General features: G+C 35.5%; 3 protein-coding genes across 4 annotated transcripts in view; 2 read left to right on the forward strand and 1 right to left on the reverse strand.

Annotated features, from left to right (window-relative positions):
• The first annotated feature begins 5,553 nt into the window (after positions 1-5,553).
• On the forward strand, positions 5,554-9,403 carry LOC149417350 (MYG1 protein). The gene is made up of 4 exons (XM_089639985.1): positions 5,554-5,703; positions 5,823-6,070; positions 7,358-7,912; positions 8,677-9,403. The coding sequence occupies exons 1-4, from the start codon at positions 5,566-5,568 to the stop codon at positions 8,834-8,836; spliced, it is 1,101 nt and encodes a 366-aa protein (XP_089496111.1). The 5' UTR covers positions 5,554-5,565; the 3' UTR covers positions 8,837-9,403.
• A 66-nt stretch (positions 9,404-9,469) lies between these two features.
• Positions 9,470-17,872, reverse strand: Pus1 (Pseudouridine synthase 1). The gene is made up of 7 exons (XM_089639984.1): positions 17,737-17,872; positions 17,343-17,592; positions 16,267-16,433; positions 15,911-16,184; positions 15,250-15,349; positions 10,952-11,107; positions 9,470-10,176 (listed from the first exon to the last, which is right to left on the reverse strand). The coding sequence occupies exons 1-7, from the start codon at positions 17,810-17,812 to the stop codon at positions 9,676-9,678; spliced, it is 1,524 nt and encodes a 507-aa protein (XP_089496110.1). The 5' UTR covers positions 17,813-17,872; the 3' UTR covers positions 9,470-9,675.
• A 1,021-nt stretch (positions 17,873-18,893) lies between these two features.
• Positions 18,894-25,702, forward strand: part of loco (regulator of G protein signaling family member locomotion defects) — a 147,891-nt gene continuing 141,082 nt past the window's right edge. The window contains exons 1-2 of one of the 2 annotated variants that reach the window (XM_089640234.1): positions 18,894-19,991; positions 20,376-22,879. In XM_089640234.1, the coding sequence (XP_089496360.1) occupies positions 19,283-19,991; positions 20,376-22,879 (3,213 nt within the window). In that variant the 5' untranslated portion in view covers positions 18,894-19,282. The remainder of the gene's footprint in view (positions 19,992-20,375; positions 22,880-25,702) is intronic. The other variant, XM_089640233.1, reaches the window with a different exon arrangement.

Genomic DNA, 25,702 nt, shown 5'->3' on the forward strand with positions numbered 1-25,702 from the left:
TGCATCCGGGAACACAGCACTTATGAGGCATCTGAAAATAATATCCACTAATAAATATATTACGTATTTTCAAAACAAATCAAATTTCACTTTGAAAACAAATCAACAATCGAGTTGAAACGAAGTATCAATTCCAAGTGCCTACTAAAAACGTGGCGGCTTATGAATTACCCTATTATTCTCTCAGAAAGCTCTACACATGTTATTACATAGTACTATTATGAAGATTATATTATATTATGTAGATTATATTATATTATCTAGTAAATGACACCATTTCTAATGATAATCTGTACAGATCCAAAGCTAAGCGTCATCCGCCATTATGTAAGTTGTTGAAAACATTATTTACTACGTTAAAATTGTAAATATATTTAAAATTTCTTACCTTGACGATCGTATATAACCACCAACCTATTGTTTTACAAAAATGAAGTATAAATATTGCAGAAACGTGATGTAAAATGTAAAATAACTGCTTAAAACAGTTGCACACACTTTCCAGACACCTACAAAATCCATACTGGCGCATAGAAAAAAGCTAACACGAAGTCCGAAAAACAGGACTCTTTGAATGTCAGTTGGTTTTCTACAGCACGGCCTGTGTACAGATGGCAGTGAGCCAACCCATTGGCTAGCCTAAAATCGGCCAATGACAGCGGCCTATAAACATGCATGAAGTTCGTGACAGCGGCCTATAAACATGCATGAAGTTCGTATTGGTTTGTGGAAAATATACGTCACAAGTCACCCATAGAGATTACCGTATCTTTTTTTTCTGACCCACTTTTTTCTCGGAGTTATACCCCCCTGGACGGGCTTATGTGCGATACTGAACGCAGTAAATCACCAGTTTGTCCACTGGACCCAGTTCAGTGCGACCACGGGCGTTGTCTCAGTAACCTATCTTCCCTTTTAATTCATCTAAGCGTTCAATGGAGAAAGAACAACTGAATTTTGTTGGTCACAATATTACTATTAGATAAAATTCGTACAAAATATAATAATTTTTTTGAAAAAAGATTTTTGTTTTCATCTTTTTTTAGTGATTCGAAATTATATAAAAAATTGCACATATAAATTTTTAATGTATATTTTTTGGTACATATGTTATTTATGCATATAGAAATGTTAAATTCTAAATAACGCTAAAGTGGTAACAAAAATTACCATCCCAAATAAAAGTAAAAAAATACTCATGAACACTCCCCACGTTGAGCACAAACATAGACCAATGGCCGCCGTCGCCTCGTCATTTTCGTCGGCAGATCGGGCCGGAGGAGCTGGACGACATGGACAAGGAATCAATAAACACATTGTACTTTTGATGTCGTCTTTTAGCTATATGCTAAAATTACCCCATTGCACAATAATTTATTATTCCGAAGAGTTACAAGGTTATTTCACGGCTTTTTTCTCCAAAGTTGCTCTTTATTTCGATATTAGAAATCGGTTGATCTGTGACTTCTTCAAAGGGTTATATTATTTGCTTATTCAACATTATTTGCACAGTATTTTTTTACACTCAAATAATAATGTGTTCATTTATTTATTACAGATTAATACGTATGGTATTTTTTTAAGTAACAAAACTAGCAAAACAATAGCAATATAACAAATCATTCATATGAATAGTCCAACTGGTCCTAACCCATCCTAACCTTAAATTTTCTTGACATTTGATTGTTACTGTTTCGTAAAATTTTTAAATTTGGAATTACGGAAAAAATTAAATTATCACCTACGTCAGGGAGGTACAACACACGTGTAAAAATTAAGGTGCTGGCAGACAATAGACAGGACGGTTTTATCGGCCGGTGCCGATTTGCATGGCAACATAATGTTTTATGTTTGCCAGTGAGACTATGGGGTGTGTTGTGAGCAAAGATATTAGAAGAACGAGATGTGCTATGCGCAGTTCGTACTGAGTGGAATTGTTTTGCCGAGTGTCGCCGGTTTTGTTCACCAATACTACTGCACACCTTCGCTTGCGCTAAGGTATCCGCACTAATACATAGAACAGATTTCTGTGCGTACACGTCCCGATACCGTTCAAAGTACCCTAATTAGGTAGTACTCCGGCTACGATCCGGCGGCCAACATAGCATATCTCGTTCTTCTAATATCTTTGGTTGTGAGGCTTAATGTAGGAGGCAGGAGTAGGAGGTGGGGAAGAAGAAGATGGAAAAGTACCTGGCTATTCAGACCTGGTCACTAAACACGACTAAAGCCATTTTAAGCAACATTTCAATTCTGAGTGGTGTTTTACACCAGGGCGATGTTGATATAGTATCTTCCATTCTGGAACGTGCCGCAAAAAAACTAGGTTTATATATTACGCCGGAGTTTGAACCCGCGTCTTCCAGATTGCTAGTCGAGAGCCTTACTCATTGACCACGGAGGCCGACATATCTGATGATGATGTCCATAAATCAACTATCTTGGTACCTCGGACTGAAGCTAACGGAAGTGATGACCTCTGTGACCCGATTCAGTACTGTTGGATCATACGTAAAAAAAACTCTGAATTCACTTCCAAACGCACTACTGCATATAATATTCTGATATTTTTGACGGATGTATAAAAAATAAGTCACAGCCACCTTCACCCGCTAATAGTGGGTTCAGGTGTTTCAATTTTAGTTGATCAACTTTTATTGAACGACAAGATTTGTAACTAAAAAAATTATAAACTTTGTTGAAAGATTGTTCACACATGTCAATATGCTTTCAAGTGTCGAGTTGATCAACTAAAATTGCAACGTCTGAGCCCGCTATAATATAACAATATGCAAATCGGAATCACACTGTGATAATCACAGCCAGCGCCGGGCCTATCTGGCGACGGGAAACATGTTGGTTTCAAAAATCAAGTGTCGCGAGCTGGTAGAAACGCAATTAATTTGATAAAAATAGCTTAAAATTACATAAGCTTATTTAAAATGATTTAATTTAATTTTCGGTAATCAATGAATGTAAATCTTGGAAACGGAAATTAACCCACTTCCCGAGATCCGATCGAGCTGAAACTCGGCAGATATACTTGTTGTCGACGATAATTCATTCAATTAATGGTGTCAATCATGTTCACACACGCGGATATATACGCAATTCTCTGAAATCGGACGAATTTACAACGAAATATTTGTATACGAAATAAATATCAGTCCTACGCGATCGGCATCTGTCAAGGTCGGTAACGCGGTTGACTAAGGTCTCAGGGAAGGAAGGTTCAATCCTCAGCCAAACCTTTTTTTTAATGTTTTAAGACATTTGAAAAAGATTTTTAAAAATGTTTTATTGGTTGAATTTTTTATCAACTAGCAGCGTGTCAAAAATAAATTATAATTATTATTTATAAAATCGCATAGGTAACGAAATAATTAAATCCGTTCAAAGATGAAAAATTATAAAATCGGAGACAATTTAAAATGATATTTTTCTTGCCGGGAACACAGCTAATATATTTACAATAAATCATGTCAACCTAATTACAAATAATCAAAATCGTGAGATTTCCAAAACAAAGTTAATTTTATTCTTTACTAAAAAAAATACATCTTGCATTTTGTGCGTTACCGTATTTGAGGTATACATTAAATACTAAATTTTAACCTACACTTAAAAACATTCCACAATCAACTTTACTGGACACTAGCTAGAACACTTCTTCGGGGTGAAAGAACATTTAAAAATAAAAATAGAATCTATGAAATAGATCAGCGAGAACAGAACTCTAGAATAGAACCCAAAGTTGAATGGACTTCCAACTTGGGATAATTTATATAAATTGACCCTAAAGACTCACAGAATAGATCAGGTGAAAAGCGCCATACATAATGCCTCGTTCAGACGTTTCAATTTTTGTTAATCAAATCTCTGTTGAATGACGCTTGAAAGTATATTGATAAGTGTGAACCCTCTTTCAACAAAGTTGATCAAGTTTTTTCAAAAAAATGTTGTCGTTGAATAACAGTTGATCAATTAAAACTGATACGTCAGAACGCGACATAACAGACGGATTTTTTTTGTAAATCTATAAAAAAATTACATATCCTCGTCAACACAGGGCCGGCCCTAACAGTCAAACAGCGCCTGGCGCTGGTAAAACCCTCAAAGGTGCAGTGTTTGTATGAGGTTATGGTAAATATTTTCCTAACCACCGCACTTTTAATAAGCAGATTATGGAAATTAAACTTTGTTTCAACTTAATTACTACAAAAAAAACAACGATTTATGTCGGGATAGATGGTAAAACATACATAATACTTCATTTTTTATTCAATCAAAGTTCAAAATTTACCTTATAAAACGACCTCTTTTTTTCTGCCACATTTTTGGATTTTTTTTGTATCGAGTAATATTTCATCAATCCAAACTAAGAACCTTATAACCTATTTTGTGCATGTAAATAGTTATTTCTTATAGTAATTGTTCAAACAAAGTGTAATTTCCATAATATGTGCCTAAAAGTTCGGCGGTGATGGAAATAATTACCGAAGTTATTTTCACTGCCTTGGCTTCTTGGCGCCTTGGCAAGTCGGCGCCTGGAGCGGACTGCTCCAATTGCGCCTGCACAGGACCGGCCCTACGTTCACGTGAAGTGTTTGTTGAAGTTTTGTGACCATCACAATAATCATTTTCTTTATCCGCTTCCCGTCGCTTCGACGAATGATTGAAATTCTAAATTTATAAAGCACGATTTAGATCATATTACAATAAAAAAATATATTCACATCATTTGTTCATGGGTATAATGAGTTTCCATTTAACATAGCTAAACAAGTAACAAAAATAACAACCATAAATAAAATGAATAAAAAAAACATGCAGGCTCCACATGTTCCACACAAACACACGTCAATGGCCGACTGTTGACTCCGAGTTCGCTGGGCTTCGTTCTCATCATCAGTCACAACTACGGCAACTGGGCAACAGAACGGACAAGGAAACGGAATCAATAAACACATAATGCCATTACTGTCCTTTTTAATTTTTCTGTAAAAAATAGCGCATTGCACAGTTTATCAGTCCAGATTCACTCTTCATAATTTTAGATAATACAACTTTGCGGAATTTTCACTTCTAACGGTGAGATGAATAATATTTCTTTCTCTACCGTTGTTCTATTTATCTTCAAAGATGATATTTCACAAATCATTAACTCGAAATCGCTCTTGATTTCGGTAGGAGTTGAAATACGATGACTTACGACTGAAAATTGTATATTTTCCAACTTCTTTACATGTGCAAAGTCCAAACATTATAATTTTATTTGTTTCATAATAGATTTTATCTAAAAAACTAGCAAAATAAACATTTATTAGGCTAGTTGAAAACTGAAAATTTTATGACATTTGACTTTTATTATTGTTTTACGTGAATGCTTAAAGTTTTGAATTACGAGAAAATAAAACGGTCGCCTACGCGTGATGTTTAGAAATCGAAATTCGATGTTATTATTTATTATGCACGTTCATCCCTACGAACGTTGTGACTATTTCTATGGCGAATCGCGTCGACAATTTTTTCTATGAAATGTTTAAACATGTTTGAAACTTGGTTATGTTGAAGACGTGCCGCGCTTTATTCAGAAATAAAACTGCTTCTGTGTCTTACAGCAAAACCTTTAAAACAAAAAGCCGATTTATTCTTACAAAAAATATGTCTGAAAATAATTGCAAACGGTCGAAGCGAATCAAGGTGGGGATTTTAATTCATTGTTTATCATTCAATGTGCTTTCGAATGACAGTGACGTTTCAACAACCTAAAAAACATATTTCTGAAATATTCAATAAATACTATGTGTTACCTTTTTCAGATTGGAACACACGATGGCATGTTCCACTGTGATGAGGTTCTGGCATGCTATTTACTGAAGCAACTTCCAGAGTACTCTGATGCCGAAATTATCCGAAGCCGGGACCCGGCTAAACTGCAAGAATGTGATATTGTGGTCGACGTTGGCGGTGTTTTCGATAAAAGCATCCACAGATACGATCATCACCAAAGGGAATTCAAAGAGACTATGAGCAGCTTGTGCCCCACTTCCAAAAACTTCAACATCAGGTGATATATTTCAAGCCTTTTTAGACAATGCATATCAACTTTTGTAAACCTTGATAAATACAATGGGGCTGACACACTTCCGCTATACTATCATGGCTTGGCCTATTTCAGAATATCGCTCGCCATACATTCACAATGGGAGAATATAGAGTGATCTGTCTATTTTGCTAAAATTTAATTTTCCGACTTTATGTCTGGGTTAAATCTTCCCCATAGGAAAAACTAAACCCTTCCACACACTTTTTCACAAATGATCATCTAGTCAATCCACATTATTTAAGTGCATTATAAGCAAAATAAATACAAAACAATACAAGAACAACACGTCAACTCAAAATGGGAAGATAATTCACCGACTCCAGATATTTTCACACCAGACGGTTCGGCTCGGTAGAACTCCTAACAGGGCCTATAAATCCTACTGATCCCTCAACATAAATATTTAAAAGATCTTTCGTAATCCTACACGTATTTAAAATGAGTAATATAATAAATTATTATTCTATTACTATTTTAGTTTTCTTTGAATATTACTATTTGATGTACTAAAACCCTCGACAAATGAATTTGCGAAAATAGCAGGGAGCATTGTTTGAAGATTTAAAACAGTAATAAGAATTCGCGCTTGCGAACATAATAACAAATATAAACATTATTTTGCTAAAAATAACGAAAAACTATAAAACACGTTGTACAGATGCAGCTACTAAATTCATAGTCTGAAATTTGCTGTACAAACCTATTCCCTATGTTTTGAGATGGAAGCAAGTCATTACCAGCTGTGAATATTGCTCTTAATTGACCCTTCTGGTTGAAAGTCATGGTAAAATTTACCTACTCTGTTTACTGATAAATACACCCAAATTGTTGAACACTTCCTTTGAGCTTAGTTAGTAAAAGAACAATTGTTTACATCAAGTGAGATGGAAAAACATGCACAAAATTGGTCCATAGATTGAGTTATTTAAATAATTTATGCATATTTAGATTGATGCGGAACCTTTCGGCAAACGTCATTATATTTACAAAATCTAACATGACAGCAAAACATGTTTCGACATGTAAATTGTAGCATTGGAATTTTTTTTTACTTTAATGCATCTTTTACCATCTCCCCCGGCATAGATAGTTCTTTCTTGTAGTGATTAAAGAAGCAAGCGGAGTAAGGAAACTAACAAATCGAGCCACAATAACGATACCCATCATGTAATAATTCGGTTGATACATTATTTGACCTAAATTCATTATTCACTATCAACTGAAAATTTTAATACCTTTTTTTTACAGGTTGAGCTCTGCAGGACTCGTCTATGTACATTTCGGCGAGCAGATTATCAGAGGGAAAGTCAGCCTTGCAGATGAAGCCATTAAAATCATATACGAGAAGATCTACGAGTCTCTCATCCAGGAAATTGACGCCATCGACAATGGCATCATGATGTGCGAAGGAGAACCCCTTTACAGGATATCCTCCGATGTAAGCTCGCGTGTTAAGAGATTAAACCCCGACTGGAACGCTCCAAAGGGTTATGACGTACAAGAAAAGTTTGAAGAAGCAATGGATGTCGTGGGAAGTGAATTCCTTGATAAAGTTTCATATTTTACAAGTTCCTGGTGGCCCGCTAGGGATGTGGTCGAGCAAGCTATAAAGAAGAGGTTTGATGTCCATTCTAGCGGTGAGATAATCCAGTTGGAGACGATTGCTCCTTGGACGGAGCATCTGTTTGACCTGGAAAAGGCACTGGACATTGTGGGCAGCATCAAGTTCTGTTTGTTCGAGGATGAGAAGGGAAACTGGAGGGTACAGTGTGTACCTATTAAGACTGGAAGTTTTGTGTGCAGGTGAGAATCTATCCGTATCTATGTTCCGGTGTGGGTTTCTTTTTCAAACAAATCTACACTTTTATTCCGAGATTGATGATATTTTACACACTTGACCTTCAAAACAGGAGGAAGGTAACTCATTATCTATATAAGATTTCGAAAAGCCACCTACTTTTCCCACTCTTAAAGCAGAATTTTGTACACCTTGTGCTCAAAATAAGAAGAAAATTATTACTGTTTACATCTGATTTCGATAAACCGTATAAAGCCCGGGCAACAATAAAATATTCAGCCAGCCATAATTTTTTGCAAAAATGAATTAATTAATAGTATTCAGCTGTAATATGACAAAAAACACTTCATTAGATAAATAATATTAATCGTAGTGTTTTTTTTTTCTGCTAATTTATTTTTCATTGAAATGTGGAGACAACTTCCACAGCAAAGCAATAAGCTCCGATTTCAGGACTAAAAAAAGTTAAAAAGCACACTTAATTTGTAAATCATTGTGTTTGTGAACATCAATTCACAGTAGAAGATACTCTCAGTATCACCCTGGTGAGATACCACCATTCAGAATTAGAATGATCTTAATGGCTTTAGCTGTTTAGTGAACAGATCTGAAGTTCAGGTCCTTCCCAACCTTCCTCCTTTCCTTCTGCACTTCATTTAGCTTAACAACAATTCCTAAATTGAGACGCCATAGTTCTGACTGGCTCCAAAGATATGAAACTTGTGCAGAATTACATAAACAAAACTAAAAAAATGTGTTTTTTTTTCAGGAAATTCTTGAAAAGCGAATGGTGTGGAGTCAGAGATGCAGATTTAGAAAAAGTGTCAGGAATCGAAGGATGTATGTTTGTCCATTCAACAGGATTTATTGGAGGGAACAAAACAAGAGAGGGAGCTCTTCAAATGGCCGTGAAAAGTCTCAACGCGTGATATTAATACATAATCTGCAAATGGCTACAGTTTGGAAAGAAAACCATAATTTATTATGATGAAGAATACTTACTTTTTAAGTTGCATGTTTTGTATTAATGTATGTATATTAATTCGCTTCTTTTTAAGATTAATAATTTTCAAATGGGTACTGATAATAATAATTATTTGATCTGTTCATTCTTCATTTGTATAATCACTCTACAGAAACATTATTTTGATCATGATTTTTTTTGTTAAGTATATATTTTTATTATGTAAAGCCACTAGTACATGTTGACCCAGCGCATTGGGCCAATTCGCTGGCTCAATGTGTACAGGACTATTTGGCTTATATAGGCCGTTGCACGCATTAGCTGCCAACGTTGGCCGGCCAACCCGATTATTGTCGGTTTTGCACACATCAAGGATCTTGGCTACAACCCGTCAACAGCATTCACACATTGGCGGTTTGGCGCCCAATGCGTTGGGCCTACGTTTACTAGGGGCATAATTGTGATAATACAGTATTGAATATTTGTTTTGCGCATAATATTTTCACAATCCTAAATCAACTTTTACACAAAATAATGCACTTTTTAAATAAAAAAACAATACTGCAATTGTGTTATTTTTATAACTAATTTTATTATGCTTAATCACGAACATCAAATAAATTTATGTCAAAAAGTACACATCTGTCCAAAACATTATCAACAACGATAGTATATCTATAATTGATTTGGAAAATAGTTCATAGACACAATACACATAAAAACTTTTCATGCATCCATTGTAATCAAATACAAATAAGATCCTTCTTGGAATTTTTAATTTGAAATGTACATAATAACCAAACTTTATATACCGCTAGAAACTTTAGATGTTTCTTTTTCAATAGTCTCACTCACAACAGCTTCTTCTGGTTGGGCAGATTCCATTGTCGTTTCTGAAACTTTTCCATTTACTTCTTCGATGGATGTTTTTGTTTCTAAAACATCTTCTACGGCTGCTTTTGTTTCTAAAACTTTTTCTTTAGTTTCTGCGACTTCTACGGCTACTTTTGTTTCCAAGATTTTCAATTTTGTTTCTACGATTTTTTCTTCATCATCGTCGTCATCACTCTCGTCAGCTTCCATGTCTTCTTCTGGTTTCTTATCACCATCTCGAACATCATAAGCATGAAGAGGCAAGACCTCCAACCAGGTCTTCATATTAAGTTCATCCTTTTCGACATTGACGATAGTGGGATAGATGAAATCTTCTTTGAATTTCTTAAGTTCTTCTTGCACATCTGACCATACTAAAGGCTTGTGAATACCGTCAGTTCCGTAGCGCTTATTGTATCGATCGTAATGTATCTGAAACCAGAAGTAAAGTTATGAAAAAAGGGATTCATGCTTAATTTCCTTTGAAAGTAAACAAGTTTCTTCCACTGATAATCTATTAAGACTTATGCACAATCAACTGCCCAATGACAAACCCGGTGAACTTTACTAGTGGAACTGGGGTGCTGCAAAAAGAATAAAGATAAACATGGGACAATGTCCTATTTGTCTGAGTATCTATCGGAGCTATACTGTTTCCTAATCAATAACAATGATCGAGATAATTAGTTAAATTAGAGACGATGGGGCCAACCTTAATAGTTATTGGTATCCAGTACCGAACGGCTACACAAAACATAACGCCGATAGCAATATTAATTTAATTAATTATTATACTGCAATACCTTAACTATGAGGCTTAACGCTTGCAACATGGTATCACTTCTATATACATAAACACCCACTTCACCACAATCTCCAAAAAGTCGGCTAAAGAAGGAGGAAGTACAACACGGCATACAACCCAAAAATTAATCATGATAACAATGATGGTATTCAACCTCCAGTAGAAGAAGAACAACAAGAAGTCAATTAACATGATTTGCATCTTTTGTACATTTCCTTAACCTAAAAATAAACGTAAATACATATTACGCTGTCGAATTTATTGTAGGTCAAGTTTACTGTGTTATTTTACTTGTAAAAAGTAGTAAACTACCTGATCAAAGACTAGACCCAGTACGGGAGCGATGGTGACGTCTAGGTCAAGTTTACTGTGATATTCTACTTGTAAAGAGTAGTAAACTACCTGATCCAAGACTAGACCCAATCCAGGAGCGGTGGGGACATCAAGGCGGTCAGCTGTCCAACATCTATCAATGGTTTCTTCACCGGTCAGCCCCCTCACCACAGCTAAACTTAATCCCACCATCTTCCTGATTTGGTGCAGCATAAAACTCTGACCCTGTAAAACACACAAATTATTTGACATATTTTACCATAAATCGCTATTACACTGACGATTTCACACGCGCGAATTAACAAATTTCGAATTTTAAAAATTTTATATAAAATTTCTGGGGACTTTTTCAACTAAAATTACGAAATGCGTGTTCTTCGAATGAGATTGTATTCTATGTTGTTTATTTATATTACATATATATAATAATGTCTATTTATTGTTAGTTTAATTTGTAGAACTCCATTTTATTTTTTATATATTCAATAATATTGTTATGCACAAATAACAACTTAGGATCATCTCTTAAAAACTCAAAAAGTAAGGTACTCAAATTACAAAATAGTGGCATTTATAAACTCCAGTGTGACGAATGCAACGCTGTTTATGTTGGACAAACGGGCCGGTCCTTTAACACTAGGTTCAAAGTATATATTTTTTTTTAAATACATACATTTCTTTTGGAACAAATATAATATGTGATTTACCCGCCTCGGAACAGACTTTGTCTAGTGAGGCGGGTAAAAGAAAAGAAAACAATGTAAACAACCATGAAATTAAATAAACGCCCGGGTTGCCGGCACTGAAACTGAAAAAAAAAAAAAAAAAGAACATATAAGATCTTTTAAAAATAATAATAAAATGCAATCTCAATTTGCCAAACATCTCCTAAATGAAAATCACTCACTTAATGATAATAATAAACCAACTCCGTTACACATACAAAATAAAGGCCGTAAACTGAATCTTTTAGAGCAGTTAGAAATTAACAAAAACTCTAATAATCCGAAAGCTATTCTAATTAATGAACAAACAAATATAATTCGTTCGCCCCTACTAGATATCTTCAAACCTAGTGCAAATATGAGTGCACTATGAAGTACTTAATTATGCTATTAAAATAACCCTATGAGTCATCGTTTGGGAATAACTAACATAAAGACATTCAGTCAAATTTAAACTTTACACTAATTGGGGAAACTTTACTGGGGTAAAAACCATTAATAATTTCTAATATTTTACTCAGAAATCAATTAAGAAATCAGTAATTGAAATTAAAATACCTACCTAGAAATAATATAAATGTATCGTCTGTAAGTGGGCTACCCACAGTTTGATAATGCCTTCAGAAGGCGAAACAGCTGTCACGCGTAATAATAATTACACAGCAGAACTTGTTTAAAAATAAACTGTTTTTATAAACCCAATAACAATATTATTGAATATATAAAAAATAAAAAAAATAATAATGTCGGTTGTGCAAAAAATTAAGACGGGGTTTGCAAGCGAAAAAGGACCGCTGTGCCCCTTAATTTTAACCGACCGCAAGGTTCATTTTCGGTCGCAAGGTACCATGCCCAAGATGTATGAAAGTGAGGCATGGAACTGGCAGAGAAAGAATGAAAGTAAACTGAATGCTGTTGAAATGAGATCCCTGAGGCTTATATGTAGTTAAACCATACATAATCGTGTGAGAAATGTGGGTATCCGCAAAGAGTGCAAGTGCACTGATGTAAGCGTAATGAGTAAGATTAAGGCGTTATTTTCAATATTGTCAATTAAAACTCTTTTAACGCGTTATGCTTTTTAATATTGAGGTAAGTTATTGGTTCGCGCATGCACATAAAATATATTAATCTGTTTAAATTTTTTTTCTTACCAATACTTTTATAATTTTACAGAACGGCAGAAAAACACACAATTTTATTGTAAAACCAACACGCACAAAAAACATTTGCCGCGGAAGAATTTTAATACCAAACCAAAAGATATTTGTAAAAAATCGTGCATTTCAATCGGCGTATGTACCGAAACCAACTAAGTGGTTAGAATTACCAGATGGAGAATCAAATTCGTCGTGCGCTCAAGTCTTGGTACGTAGGGTTTAGGGTCTCATAATACGTAATAAATATTACTTAGGCATTATAACGGGACAATATTATAATATTATTTATTTTTATTCATTATTTTCATTATCAGATACATCAGTAATTACTGTGGATGATTTTAAGACCGAGACAATAGGGCCTATGGTATGAGAAATTAGACACATATGTTTTCGAATGAAAATTAGAAAGGTATTTAGACAAAACTGCATCGATTGTTGTTCCGTGTCTTGTGGTAGGTTCTATTATACATATATTATACATACATATAGATGGAGCTAAAGAAGTTTTACTTCAGTCGTGTGGTCTAAAGCACACTCGTTTTTTTTTGTATTTTTTTTATTTCCAAAAACAATAAACGAGACATGTTAATAATAGTCAACCCTTTATAGGACAGAAAGATTGATAATAATGATTGAAATAATGATTGAAAATAAAACTTTTTTTGAACAAATATCTTAGACGCGGTGTCCGGAAATAAACTGGTGAATCTTTTTATAAAGTGCACGCCTCATTGTTATGGGAAAACAAAAATGCGTTATCCAAAATCGTTGTTATTGTTGATTACTTTTTGGCACAAAAAAGGTCACATCAATTGTTTACACTTTTTCGATAGTTTTTTATAACATCTCAAACCCGTGGCAAGTGGCAGACAGATAATAATGTTATGCTAGAGTATATAGGTACCTACGTAGCTCGATCTATGCATTTTATTGTTTAGTACATCAAAATAACTAGGCGAGTCTATCTATAGTAATTTTTACAGATTCAAGAAAGTTCTAAATTATTAAAGTCGTCCTTGTTATCGTAAGACAGTTAATTTAGCCCTTTTACTGTAAGCCTCCGTCGCAAATATTCCGTGCGCTCAGTAATACTGGAACATTTATAAAAAAGCGAAAATATTATTCTATCAGCATAAAAAACCATTCCATGCAACTTGACATTTTTACTACAAATGCATCTAACTAGGTACTTTAGAACCGTAGGAATGTGTTGCAAACATTCTTGTGAAATATATATCGGAACTGCTCCCACAGAAGTATATCTCTTCTAGTGTACGGACAGGCTAGAGTAGCGTTTTTACCTACTTGTGTCACTAACACTTACAGTAATTAGATGAAAAATAATGACTTTTGTTAATGTAATTACTCGGTTATTATAAGTAATATAACAGTAAAATTTGCGTTCGCGCAAAAATCATTATTAGTATTATTTTTCAGTACTAAAATAAATAAAATATTATCTGTAGATTTCGAATGGGGCAAACAAACAGTTTGTATGAAAATTGCCGCTTACGTTTCACCTTAAGAAAGGGATGCTTAGATGGTTTGGGCATGTAGAGCGAATGAGCAAAGAAAGGAGTGTAAGGAGAATATATGATTGCAAATGCGAATGGTAGCAAAAGTCGCCCAAGGAAGACATGGCACGATCAAATGAATCAGATACTTGATTCGGGCCATCTCAAGAGTCAGAATAATAGAAAAATATGTATTAGACGATGTATGAATGTGAATGAGGCAAGAAGTGTTTGCCAAAACCGAGTTGTTTGACAGTCCGTCCTCTCTGCCTACCCCTATTAACCCTACCCCGGTGAAACGGCGTGATGGTTAGTTGTTAGTTACATAGTTATTAAAAACAAAAAATCGCTATCGATCTTTGATAAAATTTCTATTTATTTGTTTAAATTTAAGGTGTAATGTTAATGCTTGCAAGAAGACTCCATATCAATCTATCCAAACAAAAAATGTGGTAGAACGAAAATAACAGAAACATGTACGACAGTTGCTAGAATACAGAGGACTAATCGAAATGTCCTAAAACAAGACAGAGGTATCGTACCCAAGTGGGTAAGGGTGAGATAACCCAACCTGTTGGTATGCAAAGTTTGGCACTCGAGTCGGGGTATGCGCCGGACTAATGAATTTGACAAATTAATTATAGAGCTTGATTTTAAGATTTCAACTAAAACCAAAAATAACCACAAATTATACCTGGACTCCACTAGGATTTCTAGTCGCGCGTTTGGTCAGTTGCAAAAATAAAACTCATTGTTTCGAATACAGGTGCACACACATGCGACTAAACAAATTGCACTAGATTTTTGGTCACTGATTAATCGCCCTACTAGAAATCAAAGTGGAGTCCAAGCCTTACAGTAGTTGTTGGATAATCAATCGGTGGTTTACTGAGAAATTACTGTACATTCCTAATCTTAGTACAGGGTTATGAACAAAATAATTATAAAATATAATCTATATGTACCTTTACTTTGATGATAACAAACTCCAGTCCATTAGCAACAAAAGGTTCCTCGCATTTTAACGACATCACATAGCGCTTCGATGATGGGTCAAAGAATTCTCTGAAAGTTAATATATACGTAATTAAATTATAATATAAATAAAAAAATGTATCATTTTGCTTGAAAAAAACACTATTTTACATAGGTGTCAAAAATCTTTGTAAAGTTATTATGTTATGCAGATGAATTCAGCTAAGGTGAGCAAAATATAATGACTAATAACATAAAATTCTCAGTTTTGCATGGCTGTAGTTAAGATTAGAATTGGATGGTTCCGCTGGGAAGAACATGTAGCAATTATGGAAGATAGTCCACTATCAAAAATGACTCTTTATAATAAGCCTTTAGGATGAATCAGTGTTGGAAGGCCAAAACTTAGGGAGACGCATGAGGCACGAAACCAGCAGGAGTGAAGGCTATTTCAAGAGGTAGCTAACACTCCAAGAATAAATTCTAGCGATAATTCCGAAGCTGAATAGGGTGCTATTCCACACTCCGAAATGTCAGGGTCAATGAACTAGGACACTGTAATTATTTAGGACTGTTGCTCGGCAAAAGGAAATTAGAAAAAAGGAAGATAGAGTGAACCTGCCAGAAGTATTTCAGTAAAATATGACTCACTTTCTGCTGGTAAAGTTGTGAAAATTCTTGGTTCCTTCAAACTTCTTCAGTACATTATTAACGTTAGTAATAGTCTCTGGCTTTACTCGGTATTCAAAATGATTTTCAATCTCCTCGGTGTGGTGTTCAAAGGCGTACGTGGGCAGCATGTAAATATACGTTCGGGCGTCGCATTGCGCCTTTGAATTAAAACCTTTCGTTACTCGTTCTATGGAGAAAACCCGAATCTCCGGGGGCAAGTTGGCGTTGATTTCTGGTACGTCAACTATATCGGCTGAAAACCAAATAATGAATGCATTAGAATGTTGTGATATATAACTGTTAACGGTTAAGATAGTTAGAAATATGTGACCTACGTAGTTTTAAGGAGACGACTTGCATAGCAGCCGACACTCCCTTATCGGTTCTAGCGGCTCTTTGGAACTGGATGGTTTGTATTTGACCAAAGGCTTCATCCGTTATATGTTTGGTTGCCAATAAAGCCTTCAGTAGATCTTCTTCTATGGTCTTCATTCCAGGATTTCTGTAAAATAATATAAAATCAGTTTTTTTCATCATTCAATAATTAAAAAGGACTCAAAAACGGATCTGAAGAACCAGGTAACCACTCAATATGGACAGAAACGCACTGAGGGAACTGGTAGGACTACTAACGGGACACTGCCATCTCAGGAGACACATGCAGTTGTTGGGAGTGGAAAACATCAATAGATGCAGGAAATGTGAGGAGTTCTCTGACGGGAACAAGGTTCAGATATCTGGGAAGACACATTGTGGAACCAGAAGATATATCCAATGACAATCCTGGTGAACTTTATCACAGAGAAGTTACTGTTAAAGAAATGAGGTAAAATGGGAGATAGCACAATGGACCCAAGGCCCGAGTACTCACGGGAACTATCCGTAAACCATCTTCGCTTTATAAATAAGGATGAAAAATGTTTTCTCTTTCATTTTCGTAATATACTTATATGATAATATATTTTTGGTAAAAATTCCGTACTCCGCTTACTTCTTATTATGCACAAATCATTTAAATAACACTTCATTTCAACTTAATTGCTACAGGAAACAACTATTTACGTTGGCGAGATTCAGGGAGAAAGGATGAATTAAGTTTCCTTTTTTTTCAAACCACAAAATTTCCCATGTTTCAATGTCATGTTTTTTTCTTGTTAGTGTAATGCAGAAAGGTTCCGCATTAATCTTAACATGCACAGATTATTATAACCCAAACTAAGAACCGAATGACCTATTTTTTGCATGTTTTACCATCTCCACCGATGTAAATAGTTGTTTCGGTAAATAATTACCGTTGTTTCTTGTGCTAATTAAGTTGAAACAAAGTGTTATTTCAATAATTTGGGCGTATTTAAAAGGAAGCAGTGCATTGAAATTTTACCTTCGAAATAATTGAGCAATAAAAACAAACCTTTGCATTCCATAATATTTGACTCCAGAATAAGCAAATAGCATGGCCATTTTCTTTCTCTTGACGCGTTCGAAGGGCTCAGTGCAGGTTCTCTTCTCTTGAACTTCGTTGTTCCTTTTCTCTTCCCACTTCCTCTTCTTAATTCTACCATTGTATCTGGTTTTTTCTTTGTTTAAACGTTCAACCTTAATCGTCTCCATATCCATGTAGTAAATACTGGATAAAATGCTATTTAATTTCGGATCATCGCCTGAGAAAGGGAAGACGTTGTTATTAAAAACCAAAAAAACAACGAACTAATACAGAAAACAAACCAGACGGCCAGACGCAGACTAGACCGCCGGTAACGGAACGATAGAAACTAATATAAAGTAAAGCTTTAGAGTAATTATACCTATTTTTTGAGAATAACTATTAAGTTTAAAGTTATTTTTTAAGCTGTTCACTATTTTACCAGCGAAATTAAACATTTAGTGGAGATCTTGTTTTATAGGTTAGTAATCCATAAAACCATGAGTTTTGTCAGAGCGTAGAGCAAATGTCAAATTATTTCACGCTGTTGGTGAATTGGTGAAATGTTTCTAGCCATGCGTACCTAGACTACCTGCAGTTCCTGTACGGTTCCTACCGTAGCTCAGGGACGTCTTCTTTTATTCTGAATACCTCCCAAGAGCCTGATTGGGATAGGTTGTGAGACTGAAGAATAGGGAGGGAAAGCAGATGGACAGAAAAGGGTTAGGAAGTACCACGGTTAAAGCCATTTTAAGCAAATTTTTATTCTGAATGGTGGTCTTTCACCAGGGCGATACTGAAAGTATTTATCATTCAATGGGCCGCAAATGTATTACATATGTTTGATCGTGTGAGGAATGTGGAGATCCGCAAAGAGTGCAAGGCTGATGTAAGCGTAATGAGTAAGATTAAGAAAGGGACGCTTAGATGGTTTGGGCATGTAGAGCGAATGAGCGAAGATAGGAGTGTAAGGAGGATATATGATGCAAATGCGAATAGTAGCAGAAGTCGGGGACGCCCGAGGAAGACATGGCACGATAAAGTGAATCAGATACTCGAGTCGGGCCATGTCAAGAGCCAGAATAATAGAAGAGTATGTATAAATGTGAATGAGGCAAGAAGTGTGTGCCAAGACCGAGTTGTTTGGCGGTCCGTCCTCTCTGCCTATCCCTACGGGGAAACGGCGTGATGGTTAGTTAGTTAGTTAGTTCATGATGAAGAATGCATTGTTTTTAAACATGTGGATCTTTTTTGATTAAATAGTGATGTTCACTAAATTATTTATCAAATTTGAATTAAAATGATGTCACAGAATGATAATGTTGCAATTATGGAAGAAGTAAATTATATTTATTTGCACATGCCAGGATTTGAACCTGCGACCTCTAGATTCGTAATCGAGGACTGATTCCAAACCGCTCGACCACGGAGGTACGACGGAGGTCGTCATAATGTCTATGGCATAAAATTAAACAAATTATTGCTTGTGGCTTAGAAAACTTCTTTGATTGGTGGAAATTTTAGAAAGTTGTAAATATTTTCAAAGAGATGGCGAATACTTGTTTTGCCTCAGGCAAAATATGGAATTTATGCTAAATCTGAAACCCGTCAATTATTTGATTTAAATAACTTCGTTTCTCCATGTAATATTATAGACGTTTTTTGTGATGAAAAGATTCAAATAGTTGTATTGCGGTGTTTTTTTCTAACGTTTATTATTGTCTTATAAACAAGTTGATGTCGTGTCGTTTTGACATATAAACATTATAGTTTAGACATTCTGAATAAAGTTAGAAATGTCTTTATTGTGTTGTGTTACGTCTGAAGTATTCGAGACTTCGACAGAAAGCGGTGCTAGAGAAACTAACCGACAGCAAGTTATGCGAGAATAAGATTGCACAAAGTTACAGGAGATAAGTCATCTCACGATGCACCCTCACAGACGTCGAAAAAAGCGGCCCAACTACGGTGTCAGGACCGTAGAAGTGAGCAGGGGACACAATGGCTTTGGTTTCACTATATCTGGACAGCAACCTTGCATCTTATCATGCATAGTAGCGGACTCTCCTGCAGATGCTGCTGGTTTGAGAGCTGGAGACTTTCTCATATCTGTCAATGGCGCAAATGTCTCCAAGTTGCCGCATGATGCAGTGGTTCAACTAATCGGTAATTCTGTCGGTATCATTAAAATGGCTATTGCTGAGAATTATTTCTCCGACAGCTCCGATGAAGATATCCTGAATGGACGCTCTGCACATAGCAACAGACAGAGGCCTAAGTATCCCCATGCATACAAATCTCGAATGCAGAGAGCCGGAAGAGCCTCGAACTTTAGCTCCAATGTTATAAAAACTGCCAATAATGTTGCCATAGATCACGATAATGCAAGTAAAGATTGCAAACCTTCTACTAGTGTTAGTAATAAAGAAATTATTCTGCTTTCAAAGCCATCCTTGCCACTTTCTGGTTCATCACATTGTGTAATTATAAATCCTAGTATTAATAATAAGAATGATATTAATAATGTAAGTGCAATGGTTAATCCTGGTTTGGAGCAAGTACGTGCCATTAAAGTTATTAGGGACCTGAGAACTGGAGCTATGTTTGAAGAAGTCAATGGAACGCATATGGAATTAGGTAGGAAAATATGTTTTTTGTACTTCTCTTTGTTTGATTTATATTTCCGTCTGTTTATTATTTTACATTTTTGTATCGAAGCATTTTTAACTATTTATATTGAAGCAATGCTGCCTGAATGTAACAATAGTTGTTAGCAATCATATTTTGTTACATTTTTCTGAAATGATTTATTTATCCATGTTCCCCACAATGGCCAATTTTGAGAGTTTCCATAAAACTTAACAATCAATATCATGAAAACTCATACTGGCACCACGCACCCTTCATTAAATTAAATCAATATAATTTTGCACTGCTGCGCAAAATCGAACAAGAGACATCTCGACTCAAAGTCAAAATTCTAAACTATTTTTTTTCTAAAAGTGTACCTCTCATTTTCAGATTGCGGAACACTGAATCAAATAGTCTTTATGGAAAACCCGAACCCCTTGGAAAGCAACATCAACAAACCCCCCACTGCTGAAGCCCGGATAGAACCAACTGTGAAGATTGTAGAGAGGGAAACGTCAGTTGAGTACAGAGCCATCGTGGGGTACTTGGGGACCATTGAGATGCCCAAACAAATTGCCACTAGCTCCAAATTACAAACAGTGAGAAGTTGTATACGGAAAATGCGTCAAGAAAAACGAACTCCTTGTACAGTCTTAATGACGATCCTTCCATCTTGTATGACCTTGAGGAGTAGCTCCGGAGAATTGTTGGCAGAGTACCCTGCCAAGAGATTGAACTATGTCAGTTGCAGCTCAGAAAACGACTATCGATTCTTCGGATTAGTTACAAGTGCCAGCTACCCTATAGAAGTCAATGACTTCGAAGGACCAGACAAAAGAAACAAAGACCCGTGTAGAGAAGAAGCTCAGAAGGGTTATGATATTGCTATTTCCAACAGTTGTCACGTTTTCATGATTGACACCCAAATCGTTGAGCACCAAAATCACATAAAGAAAGCAGACAGTTTCAAAATTTGTTGTACCGTCGACCCCATAGCGGGTGTTTGTTTAGAATTTCCTAACAACTCTGAATATATTGTAAACATCATAAGAATCATGTATTCTTTGAAGCCTCCAAATGGATTCTCAGCAAAGGGCAATCTTGAAAATATATCTCGTCTTCCAATGGACCGGAAGTCTTGCAGTCCTCGTGGCTCCAATTTCGTGAGGAAAGTAAACCGCCCAAAATTCTTACACGACTCAAGGCTCAAGGTCAGAATTGACCATTCGGTCAATCCCAATGGACACCAAGTCAACGAGGGATACAGGATTGAACGAGCAAATGAAAACCTTCCTAGAAACCTCAACAGACAAGAGCCAGAAATGGGCCAAATGAATGGAATTGATTTTATTGCAAACTCTCCGCAGCCGAGTAATCATAGTGAGATAACAACTACGTCAAGCAACAGTGACTCTGGAATCGGTTTCCATAACGATTGCCAAAACATTTCAGATCGAATTCTTGTTGTAGATTTTCCCAACCCTGTGCATAACAATTTTAACATGAATGTTCCGTATGTTAATCCTGGATTCAATCCCAGAGAAAAAGCTCTCCCACTTCGAGAAAACAACGGAAGACCTGTGGGGGTTGTTGGATTAGACATTGATGTGGATGGACAATATCTATCCAACACCACCCCAGTTGTGGAAGGTTTCAGCGGTCAGGGCAGACCTTTAAACACAGGGGATCCCATCCTTTTGGGAAATATACAGAGCCAGCCGTCTTTACAAAATATATTTCTCTCCAAAAAGAACGAGGGTGAACCATCCCATTCAAAGAGGACAGGAAAACATTGTGTCAGTATCGAAGAACTAAAAAACCCCTCTACATCAAATGCGCAATATTTGTATTCTCTGACGGATATACAAAAGCACGCTATTAAAAATAAGTTAGCTGTTAGAGCCATGCCTGACAAATATAATGGAAACGAATCTCGCAAAAGTGATGCAGGTAAATATCCTATTAAAATTAATGTTCACGATCATCCCCAACACTTGATGCCTAAGGGATTGTTCCATCAAAGATCTCCAATGCACAGAGATGAATCTCCTCACTATGATCCTGTTTACTCGGATGGCTTAGCTTGCTACGAAGAACATCATTATGAAATCATCTATCCCGATGAACACAACATGTGCAATGAAAATGTGGCTAACTCCAAGAAATGCTCAAATAAATCAAAGTATAATATGAATGATTATCATCAAAAAGGTTCAAATGATATGTACACTGAAAGATCTATAGATGTTCCAGATTGTGAAGCTGATTATTACATTGAAGGAGACAACTTGAACAACAGCTCCATAGCAACTTGCTCCTACGATGATATGAGTGTAACATCGTCAAAGAGTCACGATTGTAGCGGAAAGAAAAGTAATTTCTCCGTTGATGACATATCTTTATACAGCTCAAAAAGCCACGACGAAGTTGCTGCTAATTCTTCAAAGATCAAATCATCTAAGCCTCACAAGCTACAAACTTCGGTAGATGACATATTAATTTTCGGATTGAACTCTAAACAGAAAATCTTACCCAAAATGAACCCTACAAAAGGTGACAATGATAATAATGTTTTCTTACATCCGAGGAATATTGTTAAATTGAGAGTTAAAAAGAATAAGAAATCAATGTTTTCTAAATCTAAGAATAATGCCGGGATGAATAACGAGCAATCAATCGATGAAGTGAAGAAGAAATGTGATAGTAAAGAATCTCTTTTGAAATATAAACTCAGTCCTAAAGTGTTTGGCCTATCGCGGCCTAGTGCAAGTGTAGAGGACATCTGCAAGTCTTCAGCCAGGAGGGAGATCAGCAGAGAAGTAAATTGGGGCCACCTTGAAGGAACTACAAGTGAACCAGATCTCCGGGATTGCAAATCCCACAACTATTTCAGGGTAAGTCTCTCTTCTATGCTTAGTTCTCACATTTGTTATGTTGTGTTCATTTTCCAATCCGATAATATCATTATTATCTTTGGACATAGATGTCCCCCCCGATGTCACTAGTTTTGCCGATTCTTGGCAGTTTTTATTTATCCATTCGATGCCGGCAGTTATCTTTAGGTCATTAGCTCATAACTCTTTGTGTTGTGATCATTTTTAAATAGTGCAAAATTATATTTTCGAGAATGTAAAAACACATGGTATTTTGTTGTATGGTGAGCAATTCAACAGCCGGAGTATTGATTAACTAAATCAATCTATTATTAACGCGATCATGTCGTGAGAATTAGATAGTACCCCTATCTTAATTGTTGGTAATAAATTAGTAATTACCATATTACTCTGTAGGTGTTACCATATTGTGCAGTATTTTACATACATTATACTTCAATCTGCTGGTACTTGTCTAGTCTACTTCATTTTACGCACAGCGATGTTCTATTTTAAAACAAAACAACTGCTTTCTTCCATTATTTAATCTGTGACTGAGTAATGAAAGCGCCTTTGTCAACATACATATAATAATAAATATATCTGTAGTATTACTTATCAATCAATTTTCTTTGCGACGCCTGTGAAGTAATTTTGCTGTTAACTTATTAATAAAATAAGTAAGTTACCTGCTCAGGCAAGAGGGTGCCATTGAAGCCTGTGTTAAGTCAGCCTCTCAGGAGATAGGCGTACTGTAGTGAGCCTGCAAATACTATGGTAAGTACTAACCCTGCTGATCAATGCTATACAAATCCTCACTAGACTGAGATACATTACGTTTAATAGAAAGTGAAACAAGTACATATTTAGCTTCTATTATTACTTAGGAGGTCATCCATAAACTTGTAATTCTTCAGAGCTGCAATAACTTAACAACGTTTCAAAAACTATAAAAACCACGGATCAAGATGTGGTGGTTTGTTGTTTCAAATTTCCCATTTGTTAATTAGTGTGATCATTTTGTCCTGTTGAATCGAAAATTCCTGTTGCATTATTTTTCTGCCTAACTTGTAGTGAGAAACTGGTGAGCGGTGAGGCCCTGAATTGGTCTTTAATTATTTAATCAAAGCTGGTCATCATATTTCAGAGCTAATTCAGTGCAATGAAATAATTTTCCGCTTCTCAAACTATTCCTTTAAATGTAAATCAATAAATAAATATAGTATGAATACAATAAAATCTAATACATATTTATGTTTTCCGCTTGTGGTGTTCTCTTCAATCAGAGACATAGGTACAGATTACAGAACAACTTTGGTGCTCCTGTAAGTTTTGCTGGTAATCTCCAACTGACAATGTTATCGACACTCAATATGAAAATTTGCGACATAAAAAAAAACTTTCAGGAACCTTGTTAACACTTTTGAACACGTCAATGTACATAATAACATTATTTTTTATTAATGACTATTATACAAAGTATAGTAGTTTATTCACAGTCCTACTCAAAAAGGATTCCTGTTCCTATATAGGTCTGATATAGGTTCTGTTACTTCACAATTTGTATTGGTGTTACATCATGATTTCCTCATCTTCATGTTTGTTGATTTCCTCATTTTCATGTTTGTTGATTTCCTCATTTTCACGTTTGTTGATTTCCACATCTTGATGTTCGTTAACTATAGGTTCTGTTACTTCACAATTTTTATGATTTCCTCATATTCAAGTTTACTTAGCCATATTTTGATGTTTTTAAATAACATTACAACATGCTCACCGTTTATTTATACATGTTCACATGTTCCGCACAAGAATACCATGTGTCATTTTATCAACTTGTTATTGTACTCAATGGCTCAGATGTGAAATGATTTTCCGACCTTTGCTTTTCTTTTCTCCCACTTGAGTCTATTGAAGACCCAATAAAAATACCCTATAAAAGCAGCATCTTTAACCTTTCCGGGAGTAAGTTACGTAATGCTGGCCGTGCTCTGGGGAGTGAGTTTTTTTTACATAAATAAAAAATATTTTTTTTGATTAAATTTTATGATAGTATGCTAAATAAATAACAGCCGATATATCTCTGTCGATAATGATGTAAAATGTGCGTTTTACGATGATGTAAAATTGGCGTAAAGTTACAGGAATATGCCCATAGATGGCAATACGATGCATATTTACAAAATATGCATCGAATATGAATATGCGACTCCTGTCGTCCATAGACGTCCATACTCCTTTGGCGAAAGTGTGTACCGTCGTTCATTAGCGTCCATACTCCCGGAAAGGTTAAAGATGACAAAATAAAGTGCAGCAGTAGTTCGGTATTAGTAGAAATAACATCAGATATCTTCAATATATGGGAATGATGCTTCAATGCTAATAGTAACACCAAAAATCTGTAGTGCTCTTCGAATGGCGGGTAGTCGATACACCATCGAACTTACAATATGGACAGCACACAAATAAGGCCTTGATGATGAATGATGAACAACCATAATACTTAATGGTTGTTTATCAGTTGTGTAAAATTTAAAACACGTTTATTAGTTAGGGGGTTAGGTAACATTGTGCTTTCATATATTTTCATTCCTAGCTGCTGGTATTTTTAACTTTCCCCGACTTAGGATCTAGGTATGTATTATAAATATATTTAGGTGCCTAATTGAATTAATACATGCTCAATAGATAAACGAGATTTGGTTGGTTGTTAATTCATAGTTTGAGAATCTTTTGTTATTAATTTAGATCCCATGTCCCAAGGCTGGTGATAATTAACTGTTGACTTCAATAATGCATCGTATGTCTCTGTTAAAACACACCTTTGGTGCAGTCATGGATAGC

This window comes from Hesperophylax consimilis, chromosome 15, assembly GCF_061612785.1.
Source record: "Hesperophylax consimilis isolate HC1 chromosome 15, BYU_Hcon_1.0, whole genome shotgun sequence".
Classification (NCBI taxonomy): domain Eukaryota; kingdom Metazoa; phylum Arthropoda; class Insecta; order Trichoptera; family Limnephilidae; genus Hesperophylax; species Hesperophylax consimilis.